The sequence below is a fragment of the Ruditapes philippinarum genome, unplaced genomic scaffold (genome assembly GCF_026571515.1).
Source record: "Ruditapes philippinarum isolate M1 unplaced genomic scaffold, ASM2657151v2 ctg936_1_1_1_1, whole genome shotgun sequence".
Classification (NCBI taxonomy): Eukaryota; Metazoa; Mollusca; class Bivalvia; order Venerida; family Veneridae; genus Ruditapes; species Ruditapes philippinarum.
The window spans coordinates 169,901-185,823 of record NW_026860785.1 but is presented as its reverse complement, the minus strand read 5'-3'; the positions used below and the strand labels follow the sequence as shown (position 1 = coordinate 185,823).

At 32.0% G+C, this 15,923-nt stretch overlaps 1 protein-coding gene across 3 annotated transcripts in view; it reads right to left on the bottom strand.

Annotated features, from left to right (window-relative positions):
• Window positions 1-866: 866 nt before the first annotated feature.
• Window positions 867-15,923, bottom strand: part of LOC132713383 (thrombospondin type-1 domain-containing protein 4-like) — a 115,095-nt gene continuing 100,038 nt past the window's right edge. For all 3 annotated transcript variants that reach the window (XM_060695955.1, XM_060695956.1, XM_060695957.1), the window contains 6 exons: window positions 15,362-15,566; window positions 13,065-13,235; window positions 11,958-12,125; window positions 10,746-10,931; window positions 9,988-10,141; window positions 867-6,398 (listed from right to left, as the gene is read on the bottom strand). In XM_060695955.1, coding sequence (XP_060551938.1) covers window positions 6,181-6,398; window positions 9,988-10,141; window positions 10,746-10,931; window positions 11,958-12,125; window positions 13,065-13,235; window positions 15,362-15,566 — 1,102 coding nt within the window. In that variant the 3' untranslated portion in view covers window positions 867-6,180. The remainder of the gene's footprint in view (window positions 6,399-9,987; window positions 10,142-10,745; window positions 10,932-11,957; window positions 12,126-13,064; window positions 13,236-15,361; window positions 15,567-15,923) is intronic.

Genomic DNA, 15,923 nt, shown 5'->3' with positions numbered 1-15,923 from the left:
CATCAAGTATTTCCATCACATGCAAAAGCAAGCCAAATTGCCATCATACTTTAAAGTGTCCATGAAACTTCACTAAAATACAAGAGATTGACCACATTTAAATTGTGAACGAGATTCATGTACCAACATATTTACATGTAATTGGTTTATTAACAAGAATGCAGACAATTTGCATTTTTTTTTCAAGTAATAGGACCAAACAAGAGCTGTCAGTAGGACAGTCTGCCCTACTATTCTCATAGCTTGATCAAGAAAAGAGTCTAGTTTATGTTGGAATTTACATATGGCAAAGATTTAATATTCAAAATACAAGACATAGTTATGTGACTTAGAAATTGACCTGTAATTATGATCCAAAGACATTTGCCACACTTTATGTTACTTTCAGTAGTTTTGAAGAAACGAATTTAAACCAGTTTAAATTCACAAAGGGTTTTAATATGTCTAGTCAAAGTCCCTAAAGGTCTTGGACATTGTGAAGTGATTACCTACCGTAATTGGGAATTAGAAACTTTTACCAGTTCACAAAAGGGCCATTATTCAATTAAAATCTATGCTCAAGTTAAGGCACTTGGACAATAACCTGTCGATATGATATCAAAGTAATTTACAAGCAAACCTCTTCAGTACTGGATGACATATGTTTTACGAGTAGTTGCCAGTGTTATGCAGATACCGACGTCTGGGTGAGTAAGATAGTTGCACTATCCTTCAAGTAGCCTAGCTTAAAATAGACTTGGATGCTTTGGTGAATAGATAGTTCCACCATGCTTTGAAAAGTCCAGATAAAATTGGAATCCAACATTTTGCTTCAGATCTTACCATCATTTTAGTTTGGTCTTATTGTAAAATCATAAAAACAAAAATTGGATTTATATATATTTTTTATTTTTCAAATTACTGTTATATGAACAGTAATTTACTCTATACGTGACATTAAAACATTTAAATTAGTTAAATAAAACATGACATGAAATGTGTTATTTAATACACTGATGAATTTTGAATAATAAACTACTGGTAATTTTACAATGAATGACAAAAAAATGTTTCACCTAATGTTCAAAGTGTCAATATTCTCCCAAACTGTGATTTATATTCTTTGGTCTTTAGCAATTCACTTGTGCATTAGGAAATTTATTATTTTCATTTTATAAAGAACCTTTGAAGAATTAACAAATTAATTAGAAAAATGAAAGAAGAGTACAACGTAGTTCTATTTTGAAGACTTTTACATATCTACAGAGATTTTTATGGAAAATTACTAAACTATTAAATCAAAGTTTCAAAAGAATATTTGTTCTTTAGAAACAAAGAAGCAAAAAGGTAAAAACATAAAAATACAATAACTCACTTTTGAGCTTAGTCTTTGGTTGTTACATATTTCATGCACTAAAGATTTTAAGAGAAGTGACTTTGGAAAATTTGAAGTTACATAGGTGAAGGACCTTAAGTGATGAAATGAAAATGTTTACTGTAATATGTATAAAATATTAGAGCTGTAACCATACAAAATAATAAAGCAAAAATACTGGCAACTCAGGTATACTGTATCCATAAATTTGTCTGAATTATCTCCCTACATAATAATGTATACAACTAGTAACCTCTGACTTTTCCTCTATTTCTGTATTTCTAATTCTTTTGTCAAATTAATACAAAATATTTCAAACTAAATGTCTTTAAAAAAAATAAAACTCATCTTTTTGGTTTATTTCTTCTGCCCTTTGGATGTCATCAACAATTTTCCTCTCCGAATTCAAGTATTAATTTTTTGTTGTTGACAGTTTTAAAACTCCTGCCATGTCTCAGTTTATAATTAATTAAATTAAAAGGAAGCAGTGGCCTAGCAGTTAACTTGTCTGTCTCCTAACCCAGGTGTCATGGGTCAGATCCCTAATCTGGTCACAACCATTATATCCTCGTATATCACAAGTACCGGTAAGTTCAAGGAAGTGGTGTCTATGAGTTGTTCAAACAAGCTACAAGCTTTTATTTTAATCAAGCTAATAAGGTCTTCTTTAGCCAGTTAGGCTGGAATGTTGCTATATGACCTCTGTAATGTCAGTGTAACTTAAAACCCATGAGAGCAAAAATTAATGTAGCAATAGATGGAAATAGAATGTAAACTACCTTAATTATTGGTAATATTTGGAAAAAAGACAGGTGGGGCATTTGTGCCTATTAGAATCTAGCAAAGGATTTTGAATACTTTTATCGGAGGAAGTTATCCAGCCAGCTTACTGAATGTCAGTGGTTCTATTTAGGTTTGCTTTCATGCCTGAAATCATGCACAAAAAGGGGTACAGGAGGTCTTTCTCAACCGGTAAAACTTGAAAGTTGCCATATGACCTCTACTGTGTTGGTGTGATGTTAAACCCAACCAAAATGAAAGGCCACAGCTAAAATATAAAATATATCTGCTTCTTTATTCCTGTTTAATCACAGACCATGAAACCTTTCAACATACTTAGTACAGACACTAAGGGCCCTAGACGTGTCACCAGGAATGCCTATAAGAGAAAAAGCACATCATGTTAATTAAACTTGATGCAATATCAGTAGAGAATTCTGACAACTGTGCTGTACAGCTAATTCAACTTAAATTACCTGGAAAGACAAAAACAGCAAGCCACTCCTTAATGTTGAAATGGGAAGCAACTGGTGCTGATTTAAACATGATATGACAGGACAATTTAGAAAAAAACTTATTCAAGCAATTATTTCAGTCTATCAAGTATTACTTGACCACCAGTTTCCCCTGAAAATGGTGAATGGTAAGTTAGGTTGACCAACAGTGTATGTTTAAGGTAATAATTCAGACAAACATATAGATACATGATAACATAATATAATAATCAGCTTTACAATGCTTTTATACATATAAGCATAATTAATTACACAATAACTAACAAAATAATTAACATGTTACACTACCCTAAAAAAGTACTTTCACTGTTTTCACCTTCTTTACTTCAAGTCATAGTGTTGAAAATCGATTTGTCAACTATAAATAAATGTCAGCTTTAAACAAAAACTTGAAGCAAAAATTTTGTATTTATAATACAAAATTTGAAATATGTACTTATTCAGTCATTTTTGTCTCTTATTTATAATACCTGACATAATATATAAATCTTATAAAATAATTAAAACAGTCCATTGTTATTTCAAGGATTTCCAGGTAACTGAAATAAACAGAGCAGCAAATTATACAAAGTGTAAAAAATGCACCTATATCAAATGATGTTATGTTTCTATGTAGATGGCTAAGACCTGTCATTTATTATTTCTGCAATTACTAAATGAGATTACATGAGCTCCGCATGCAGTGCAAATGCTCGTCTGTTAAAATTACCATTTTGACAAAAAAAGCTAAAAGGAGCATTACTCGTAAGCTATAATTTTAAGAATTATGCCCCTTGTCTTACAACTGCACCTTGTCAAGATATATCAAGCAAGTATATCAAGTGGTATGTTGTTACCTTTTAAAAAGTTTAAATAATGGGCTGCATTGAAGTTTTTGAATGTTAGTGACTTATATAAATGATTGTATGCCAACTGTAAGGAGACAATCCAGCCTGTACTATCCATGCAATGTGACCACTGGCAGTATCACTTTAATATTTTCATTACTGAATCCCCTAAATTTAACAATGAATGGTTCCAAATACATTTTGTGGACAAGTCCATTAATATACAAACTCAGCAATTAAGGGGTTATGATCACTGGTTAAGACATCATTGCAGGAAAACCCTGGAAACCATTTATCCATGGTATATAAATTTTGAGTTGAGCAGTTGTTTAAAAACAGATTATTACCAATGTACAGTAAACTTCACTTATAGCGGACACGGTTATAGCGAAGTTCCGGTTATAAGGAACAATTTATTTTGGCCCGAATTTTGCCCTTCTTTATTTAATGTAAAAATATATGGTTATAGCGAACATGGTTATAAGGAACTATCGCTTATAAGGAACTCACTTTTTAGTCCCAATTAAGTAAAATGTACAGAAAATTTCACTTTTATAATGAACTCCAAAATATCGCCAAATTTTCTACTTTTGTTTTCATCGGCGCTGATTACAACTAGTACGTTTATTATTATATGTACTTCAATACAGCTATGCAAATGAATTTGTATAAATTTACAGTACGTCGTAGTTTTCTATCTAGGATATTTTAGTATAAGTTTTTGTCACCAAGATAAAACGATTATTCATTTTATTCCATTATTTCTTTTGTGTAATAGTTTTACTTGAGGAAAATAATTATGATCATTTAGAGTCCGTTTTCAACATAATTACGCATGCTATTTCTTGAGTAAAATCCATTGAAAAGTACAAAGTACGCTTGATTGAAAAGGAAAAAAATCTATAACTTTCAGAAGTAAAATATTATAAAAATGATAAAATATATGTGTAAGAGAAAATATTCAATATAAAAGGAAGGGAAAATCGAAATCTTGTTTATTACTTCAAAATTAAATACTCTTAAAAATGGAGGACGATGGTAAACAATCAGTTCGTTATATGCAAATCTGTTCGCTATCAAAACTCCCCATATAAGGAACTAATTTGCTATATGCTTACAAGGAACTCCGGATATAAGAAACAGATTTTAAATGTCCCAACAAGTTCGTTATAAGCGGGGTTTACTGTATATGACACTTTAAGAATATCCTCACAAAATAAACAAGTAATTCAAATTTACATACCGAACATGTACACAATTTATTCTGTTTCATAGAAACCAAATTTAAACTATGTTTACTTTATTAAAACAATCATGGAAAGAAACTAAGATCTTCCTGTGTCAAAGTTAAATATTATCTACTGACAAACTTTCTGAAAATAAGGGTTTATCAAATGATACTAAAGGGAGATAATAATCAATTTTTGTGGTGATCATTTTGAAATCCATTCTGTGTAAAAAGAACATATAAACAAGAAAGTAGTAAAGAAAATTTATGGAAATGTTTCACTTCTGTAGTCAAAGCAAATTAATCACCAAACTCGATATTTTTTCATGAGTTTTTATTTAATATTTTCTGTTAACGTTTTTTCTGTTGATCTTACTGAGTGTTAACTTTAGAACTTTTCTACATAGAAAAGTAATCAAAAAATACTGTCAGGGACAGGGGTAGAAGAACAAAATGCATAATTTCTACTTTACATGTATACTTTTTAAACAAAAGTCAACATTTTGCAGCAATTATTGTGAGGATAATTTCTTTAACTTTCACCATAACTATACAACACATATAGCCCCTTCTTTTCAAAGGAATTTCTGCCATTTACACACAGTTGCCCTTTAACACATATATTTGCCCTACACATATTATCTACAGGAATGTCTATCATAGCTCAAGTAGCAATATTCTTTTCATAATTTACACATTCATAACATTTTGGCAAAAACTATGCATATTTTGTACACTGATTAAGTTTTTAGCATTTAAGTGACATTAAATGATACTAAATATCTTTCAATAGGTAAATGGTCCATAATTCACACAATTACAAACAGGTGGTGTTGAAAGACTCACATGTACATCATCTTATAGAACAAAATATCACAAAGACATTCAGAATTTGTTACTATCTTCTGAACACAGTTATGGAATTCTACTCTTATTCTTCACCTTTGTCCTGTCACAAATTGAACCAGAAATAAGCTAGATCCTAAAAAATATAACTGTCCCTTTCCTCATTTCCTATTGCTATATATATATATTTCTACAAACACTTAACCAAATGTTTGATGTTTTTAGTATTAATCACACTTTCAAAACATCATTTAAAATCTATTTGGTACACTGGAGTCATAACAAACCTCATATTTTGAATATCATCCCAGCATTTAAATGTTCACTTCACAACAAACAGAATATTGAATGTTTGTATATTTCTTTGCCATTTCTTTATAATGTTCCGCTCTAGATCTTGTTCTCAACACAGTTCACCAGATATGCCTTCATGCCAAGATCCACTCATCTGTCAATTCAAGCTACGTACATTTCATTATAAATCAATATGCTTCAGAAGCCTTTCTGAATTAACGTTTCTTGTAACTATTTAGTCATGACAAACTTGGCTACATCTAAGTATTATATAATTTCTTAAGCTTGCTACATAAATTCAACATGTTTTCATAAATATACTAAAACGTCCGTCTGCTATGCCCCTTCTGTTTCCTGTTGTTGTTGTTGTTGTTGTTCTTTTCCAACTTCCTGTTGTTGTTGTTTCTCAGCTTCCTGTTCCTCTTTTTGTTTCTGGTGTTTTAGATGGTGTAATTTACATGCTACACAGCACTGTTCTTTGTAGTATTTATAGGGACACAGTCTGGCTTGAACTACCATATGACACTGGGACCAGTTATCTTTACATCCTGGATCTGCAAATTAACATCAAGAAGAAAATGGTACCGGTATATAAAATTTGAATAAAAATCAACAACTTCTCATAACATCTCTTTAAAACATCTCTTAAAATCTTGAGATGATTTTGATAACTAAATTTCTTTCAGGAAAGCTGTAATTTTAGGACCTGAAGGTCACAATTAGGATTTTTAAGACCAATCTGGTTATGGAAATCTTTAAAATTTCAAAACATAGTTCACACAATCAACAAATCAAAATGTTCCTTTTTTTTTATTTCTAAAAAGATTAATCATGATTGAAGAGAAGTATTTATTGTGTCTTTCAAATGGTTGACTTCTAAATTCTAAAATTTTGCAAGACTTTGTAAGTAAGTTGTTGGCAATTATGCTTGATAAAGCAATCCATTCACTTCCTCCAAAATTCCCTCCCTCCCAAAAAACTCTAAAAACCATATCTAAACATATCATGAAAATCAACCCATTACAAATTCAGAAGTTCATTTGAACTTGTATAACACACAAAGGTATGCTATCAAATCTATAATGTACAGAAATGTGAACACATGGAACATTCATTTAATATATAAAACTACAACGGAACACATAAAAAACCAAGCAACATTCTTAAAATCAATTTTTCCTACATCAAAGGTTTTATAGATCACATTTTCCACCTTTTTTTAACATTGTATCAGTCACATTTTTTACATTCTGACAGCTTCATTATATCCTGTTTTAAAATACATTTTCATGTTTCCATTCAAGGTTTTGCGTGGATATTTTTTGCAGAAGTACATAAATAAACCTGTTCTGAGTGGCAAAACAATCCTGCAACAAATCAGGAATGAATTACTAACCATGATTACTTTTACACATTTTACAATTTCCCATGAAGTTATATAATGACACAATCCCCCAAAAATATTTTCTTACTCAAAACTACACTTCTGTACAAATATAAGAGTTTTAAAGTGAATTGGTTGATAATGAAAGTTTTGTAATACAATAGATAATTATGTTGATAGTATCTAGTATTAGATATCACAACAAACCTTGAAAGAATTATATATTGTATATGAATGTTGTTGGCAAGTGTGACTTACATGATCTGATATTATATACATTTTGTATATTTTACATAGCAGATAATAAAATGTTCTAGAACAAATTATTTTTATTCATCAGATAAATGTTCATACTATATCAGTCAATATTTTCATGCAATATTTCATTAGAATAACTAGATAATACATTTCTATTGTTTTTATCATTTTTTGAAACACTCCTGGAAAATGTACCCATTGTAGACCAATCCACTTTAAAGGCAAGTGTGACAGGTCAAGACTTAAGACCTAAGAGCTGTAGCACACCTAGAATATTAATCAGAACAGACTGATGCAATCATGCAGGTTGCTAAATTATAGTATTTTGACTACACCTCACTTGCTTTAGTCATTTAAAAAAAATAATGTAAAAATTAATCAAACCAATAGACCAATTCCTGCATAACAATTAAAAATTTAATTTAACAAGAGAACCACGATAGCACTCAGCTTTCACCTAAAACAAAATAATGTTGTGGACCAATATGATGTAGTTTTCCTATTTCTTGGAAAGCTGATAAAATGTAATTGAGCTAACTTAATAGAAACTAAACAAGTTTGGTTTGAAGATGTTTTTCATTATATATTTTATCTGTGATGGCCCTAAAAGGGGCAACTTGAATAAATTTTAGCTTACAATCAAAAGTATGCAAAGGATGCTAGATGACTAATTTGAAATAAATCTAAACAGACCTTCATTGTTGATGTCAGATAAAAGGCCTCTAAAACAAAAACCTTTCTGAAGAACAGAGTGCCGGGCCTCATGTACAGTAAACTATGAGCAAGGATACTGAAGGAATAGCCAATGTATTGCTAATTGATTTACACACATTTATAATCTTGACACAAATGTTAAAGTTCCTTCACTAGTTGTAAAGTAAATGTTGCAAACTATACTTTAACCTTGAAGTTCTGTTAAACTATACTGGTAATGAGAGCTTAACATTGGTTTTAATTAAAACTGATGTTGAAAATTAAAACTTAAATTATTAGGCTGCAAAAGATTCTGTAAATACTTTTGTTTCTATAATAAGATAAGGCCTGTTCTTTCAAAACAAAAACCAATAAAATACCTGAGAGTACTTTTAAGATTCAACAATTAACTTTTCTTTACCTGACATTATCTTCTCTTTACCTGTTGCATTTTGCAAATAATTAAAGCAATACCGGACATCATTTATTACCTTATAAAGAAATCAGAGGAAACTTTTATCTGGCGTGTCGATCTATGAAACATGGAAACATAGGTATGAGCACCCTGGTTGCTTGGCAACAGGTAGAAGCGGATGTTTAAGAAAATTAACATAGGTTTAAAACCCAACAGCTCAGAATCACTGCGGAATGTAAAAAGGTTAATGTCACGTTCAAGATTTTGTTCCCTCTAAAACATTTAGGTATGTGACACCTATCCAGATTCACTTGTACAGTATCACAGTAATGTTAACAATATGCTGTAAACTTCCTCTCCACTAACAGCTGAGAAAATAGGAAAATTCCTGCCAAAATAAACTTTATCAAACAGTAGCTTATGCCATGTCAACCAGTAATAATCAAGTACATGAAACATAACAATTTCTGAAATTTCAACAGTATTCAACTTGCATACTTGTCTGCAATGTTATTGTTGTAATCCAGTATATTTTTGAAAGCAACAACAAAAAACAACGACAATGTTTCGCATAGTTAAATGAGAAATATTAACTGACACACATGTCTCTCCACATTTTCCTTTCATACAACATTAGTGCAACCTTGTAATTCAAATTTTTTAAACAATGTCTGGATTCTGAAGTAAACAAATGCACCATATGCTGTTTTAAGCTGATAAATACATGTATAGACTGTGTAAAATGAAAAGCAACCATGATCAAAGTACTAAAGGCACTAATGTTGTGTGGCACCACAAAGTGGTTGGTCCTGAAGTCCCAAAATTGATTTTATTTGCCCAAATTGTAATGATTTTTCTCAACAACAAATGTCATATGTAGCTAAACAGATCCATTTTTTATTCTAAAATATTGAAAGAATAATTTTTTACTAGGGTTCAATCTACTAGTGATTTTTAATTCTATTTTCAAGTTTAATGACTTTGACCTTGGCCCTATCAAAATATGCCATTAAATGTTAGAGGTCTTTGGAAAATCAAAAAAGACAAATTATCTACGATTATCAGTGAAAGTACATGCCACAAAAACAGCAAATAAAAGAAATGAAATAACAAGAGACTGGTAAGGTCAGACATCCTATCAAATGCTAAGAGGCTACTGTTTTGTTATCCCAAATTGTTCTCATAGCCACATAAAAGAAGTTAGTAATTAGTAAGATTTCAAAGACAAACACTTCTTTATGCTCCATCAAACAATTTCCAGGAACACTAAAGTATGTCAATACCATAAAATAAGCCCATCTATCTGATTATATATCATAAAATACAGATTACATAAGGGCCGAGTTTTAATACACATTGAGATTAATCAACATATGTATAAATTCTGCTGTACCTTCATCCAGCTGTGGAAGATCACAGTCTTGCGTGTTACACGTCCGTCGTAATGACGGTTTGTTCTGTTTACGGCACTCTGCGCTAGGTGTCATACCAGTGTCCAAACATTTTACATCTCTTGTCTTTATACCAACACCACAACTCTTTGAACACTGCAAAATTATTCACATTAACATTTTCTATATATGTTTTATAATTAACGATAAGGGTTTGATTTGGGAACATACCAGTATTTTATAACACAAAAAGTATAAATTATTTTTTTTACATTTTTACTTCCCCCAGATTGACCAATGCTTTTCATTAAATGCTTAATTTTATATGATACCACTTTCTCCAAAAAACAAATACTACAATTCAACAAATAGTAAGTCTAAATTGCCCTCTATGTTAGACAACAAGTCAAAAACTAATAATCCTTTTCGAAATGCAAAAAATAACTGTTTTACATCAAACTGTAATGTTTATCACATTTTTCTAACCATCTTTCTTTCAAAAATGAAAAACAACAAAAGAGAAATAACAATACATAATCCTTATGTAATTCTTGTGAACATTTCAAATTTTTTACGAAGTGAAAAAATATTTTTACAGCTATTGGTATTCAAACTTATTACCTCCCATCCACAAACAAGAAGTTAAAATGCTTTAGACCACTGAGCAGATGAGTATATACTCAGCCACATTTTTAAGAGGTTGCGTTCATTGTAAATCGCAGGTAGATATTAACATTTATGTAATGATACAAATTTATACCTGTGACCATTTGGTCATGAACCACATGGCTGGGCAGTCTGGCAATGTAGGGCAAGGTTTCTGTGTTTCAGGTTTTGGATGTTCCTTACAATTCTCTGCCCCAACCACAGCAATCATGTTCCTCTCTAGTTTCTTCATACATACAACATCCCTTGTCTGTACTGATGAACCACAAGTTGCTGTACACTAAAATACATGTAATGATATTTCAAACAATTATTTATAGTTTTATAGCCCTTCAAATCTTAATTCATTTATCTGTTTTGTCTGATTTTTAACATATTTTTTTGTCATATCTTGGCAATTGATCAATCTAATCAGCTTTCCTGGATAACTAACCAGTTATTACAAACTTCTCCACAAGTAACTGACAACTAATCCAACATGATACCTGAAAGAGTGGAGAAAGACAAATGACCATTGGACTCAATGTCCAAGATTAATTGAGCCACGTCACGACAAAACCAACATGATGAGTTTGCGTCCAGCATGGATTCAGACCATCCGCGCAGTCTGATCAGGATCCATGCTGTTCGCTATCAGTTTCTCTACTTGTTATAGGGTTTGTAAGCGAACAGCATGGATCCTGATCAGACTGCGCGGATGCGCAGGCTGGTCTGGATCCATGTTGGTCGCAAATCCATTATGTTGGTTTTGTCATGACGCGGCTCAATTGTTACGCCTGGCTGGAGGATCACACCTGAGTGTCCCCTGGATATTAATCAAATGCTCTCATTATTGAGCCAAGCAGGCTGACATACTCACTTACAGGTAATAAACAAAAAACAAGCATAACAATATGATAGGAAAACCAATAATGAAATATACATCTGTGTTATACACAAATACAATTATTCCTGTTGAACATTATTTTCATCATATATTACAGTGGGCAATTTCAAAACAAGTGTTCCTAAATTCTGTACAAGTATTAATTTGTCATTATATATTTGATACTATTTCTACTTCCATTCAGAATGACCAAGCCCTATAGCTCAATATCTGTAAACTTTAACTGGAATGTTCTTTATTCAAAACAGGACAAATACATTTCACCAATTCGGTAGGTTAAGGGTAAATAACAACATGTAGTACATGCACAAGTATTCTAGATTGTTTTCAATTTTATTAATCTTCTTGTAATAAATTGATAATGATATTGCTTGACCCTCAGATAACCTAAATCACAGAGTTTGGACATATCTAACACACCTTTGACCAAGGTCCTTCAAACCAGAACCCTCCACATGGTCGCTTCTTCTTACAGGATTTTCTGGTCTTGGGTTTCTGACCACATTTATGTTCTGGAAGAGGACTGCCATCTTCTGCTGAACAATACACATTTCTTGTGTGGTAGCCCCTCCCACATTCTGATGAACACTGAAAAAAAGCAAAATTCATGTAGGCATTGTGGATGTGATGAAGTAATTATCAAGCAATTTATACAATGCTGACAGATTCAACTAAAATTATAAAACTTTCAAGTCTGTGGGGTGGTATAATTGACAATTCTTTTTATATCTTGCAATTAACATGATAATAACAGATTTAACAGGATATTAACACAAAAAAAACTCTTAAATTAAGATTAAGATGGGACCATCATGCTCTGTACAGCAATATCCTTACAAACCTGTTCAATAGTACAAAAGAGGAGCTCAGGAAACTTTTACTCATGTCTGATAAATCATATACTATGACTAATGTCTCATTTTTCAAGCCAATTACAGCATTAGTATAATTGTCATATGACTATAAAAAAATGGGTCAAAGACAGAAAAGGCCCGGTTGCATTTGTATACCAAATATCATGAATCCCACAGTATGGGACCACATGTTGATGCTGTATACCAAATATTAAGAGGCTATGATAAGCAGTTGCTGAGAAAACTGTTACGAGCATTTCCTACCATTCACCATTAATGTTGAAAATTTAACTAAGTCGGTAAACAGGAAGTGGATGAGTGACAGACCTGAAATCGAATCCAACATTATGGGACCATGTGTTGATGCTGTATACCAAATATCAAAAGGCTGTGAAAAGTAGTTGCTGAGAAAACTGTTACGAAAATATTTTCTCCGCCCGCCTGCCCATCTGCCCGCTGCCCTACATTCACCATTTTATAACCCGGGTTTGCACCTCTGCAACCTGGCCAAAAAATACTCATTGAACATTTTTAAAATGGATTGACAGTAAAAAACTTTGTTTCACTGTTATAAAAGTTGTACAAACCACTGAATGTAGGAAAGGAATGAAAGAACAGTGTATGGCATAAAGTATTCATCTTCTTTCCTTTAATTTCACAACAAACCATTTACCTCTTTAGACCAGGATGTCTGAAACCAGCCCTTGGCACAGGTTCCCATGTCACATGACTTTGTACTGACTGGTTCCAAGCCTGAACATTCTCTGTCTGGAACCACTTCTCCCTCTGTATTGACACAGTCTACATCACGTGATACTTGTCCTATACCACACTCCACAGAACACTGAAATAGCATAATACTTATGATATATCAAACAGTCTGATTCCATTATGACTTTTGCAAATTTTAATTTGGTTTTCCATAGGAAATAAATCCTATGTCAATCACACAGGAAGCAGTGTTCAACTTGTAGGTCTAAAAATTTCCTCAAGCATTCACCAGTAATGTTTCACTTCAACAAGACTTGCACAGATACATAAGATGGCTGTATAAATCAGGCTGTCCAGCACCTTCTGACAAAAAAATAGGGCAAATTTTAGGGCAATTTTTAAGAAATTTTAGGGCTAAAATTAGGAATTTTATAACTAAATTATGGCCCTAAAAGACCATGATATGGGCTCAACTTTGCATTTTTAACACAAAAGTAACTCACAAATAATGCTCTAGTTCAGTTATAGCAAAGGTGTGTACCAGTGTTCCATAGTCACCCGTGAATAAATGGATTCACTGGTCAACTGCCTTTTACTGCCTTCTCTGAATACAAGTTAAAAAACTACATTAAAACGTAAGTAGAATGAAAACATTTTCAAAGTTACAAGTATCCTAGAACAACCAATATTCAATAAGTTAAGCTGCTATTGGTCAATTGTAAATGGAAGGGGAAAAGTATGCTTTAAATTTATTTTAGCTATAAATGCATTTATCAACATTTATTCATTTTAAGGTTGGTACATTTTCAACAAGTCTTGATCTTTCTTAAAAAACAATAAAAATGGAATGACCTTCTCAGGTCATTCCCAGGAATATATTAATACCTAAATTCATACAGCAGGGTATTCACCACTTAAGAATTTGTTCAAGATAAATCAGGGCACCTAAAATTGTAGAAAATTTCACAACAGTGTCAGTCTATTTAACGATTTTTTCCATTTTTTCCCCCAGATAATGAGATTTTAAAAAATTTACACTAAATATTATAACATAATTGTACAGTAGTACATTGCATTGGTATGACTAATGTTAATGTGTACAAAAAGGGCAGCTGATGGCTTTCATAGTATGCTCATTGGGGTGCAAAATGGTAAAAGCATCCAATCATTACAGCCAGCTTACCTTACCCACTTCATAATATTACCAAATATGAACACTTGTCTAGATCTGCCAGCTGGTATCACTTACAAAAGATCTATTCTACAGTCATCACTTGAAAATAACTTGATTACAAATGAAGATTTTATTAAAAAGGACCCCTACATAAAGTTTAATGAAATTTAGTGGTGCATCATATAAATAGTTGCTTTAAATACACCAAAGACTGAGGTAAATGGTAAAACTCTGTAGCCAATGAAAAATTTAACTTGCTTGGAATTTTTTTTATCTCTATTTTAAACAATTGACTATTTTGATATGGTCAATGTTGGACAATTTTCATTGTTCCATTAAAAACAAGTTTCTAATTGTTTTTCTGATAACATCTGGCAATTAATCAAGTATTGCAGTTGAAGTTAATACAACATGTCACTTTATGCAATTTAGTCAGACATGAAATCAGCACCACCGACTGTCTTCAAATTTAGATTGTGATTGAAAAATAGTTGTTTCGGGATATGTTATAACAAAAGATAAAAAAAAATAGGAATTTCAGTGAAAAAATAGGGCATTTTTAGGAATTCCCTTTGAATTTTTCATTTTTTTAGGAATTTTAGCCAAACTGAAAAAAATTAGGATTTTTTAGGAATTTTAGGGACGCTGGACAGCCTGTATAATAAATCTGTGTTACCAAAAATGTTGACTTCATTGGGAGATCATTGAATTTTTGTAGTCTGATGACCAAGAATGACGTCAGTGCATAATTATGGTCACAAAATGAAGCATTCAGAAAAATAGCCTTTTCTTTCTATTCCTTGCAGGCCATACAAATATTAACACTTTATGTAACAAGATATATTTGTGAAACATGTATGCCTCCCTAATGAAAACCAATTACATGACTGTAATTACGTCCCAAAAATCAACAGGGTTCATCTTCCAGTTATGACCAGCCACCAAATCTAAAGACTGTAGGCCAAATCATTCTCTAGATCTTTGTTCCGCAAGACTTCTGAGTAGCCTTGACCTTTGACCCACTGATCCCAAAATTATGGGTCATCTATATTCTAGAACAATCAATCAACACAAACAACACTGACCTGTGTCCAGTTAGTAGCTCTCCAGTCAGCACATGGCCTCACCTCACACCCTCTAGATGTATCTGGTTTAGCTACGAGGTTACACTGTCCAGCTGATGTTGGCACAGAGTAATTCTGGCTATATCTCTGCTGACATTCTACTTTACGTGTTTGTACACCCTGACCACATGTTTTACTGCACACAGACCATGGTCCTGCATCCCAACTGAAATAACACAAAAAAAATATTAGTCACATAATTAGACAAAAACACAAAGAAGAAAATAAGGACGTAGTTAAGCTTTAGCATATCTTTATTGGACAAGCCTTGTTTTAGCAAATAATCTTAAGTTAACACTTATTGCTGTGAAAATTGCTATTATATACAACTAATTAGAAAAAGACTCCAAACAGTAGAGTACTTTATTGAAAGTGACTTAAAATTTATATTTCAAAACACTATTTAGAGTTAGACAGTCTGTTCAGATAGAGTGGCCTTACATTTTACTAGTAGCACAGGCAAGTTACTTTTGCCACTGGCATTCAAATAATAATAAAGTCTTCCTTTATCTTTAGTTTATAG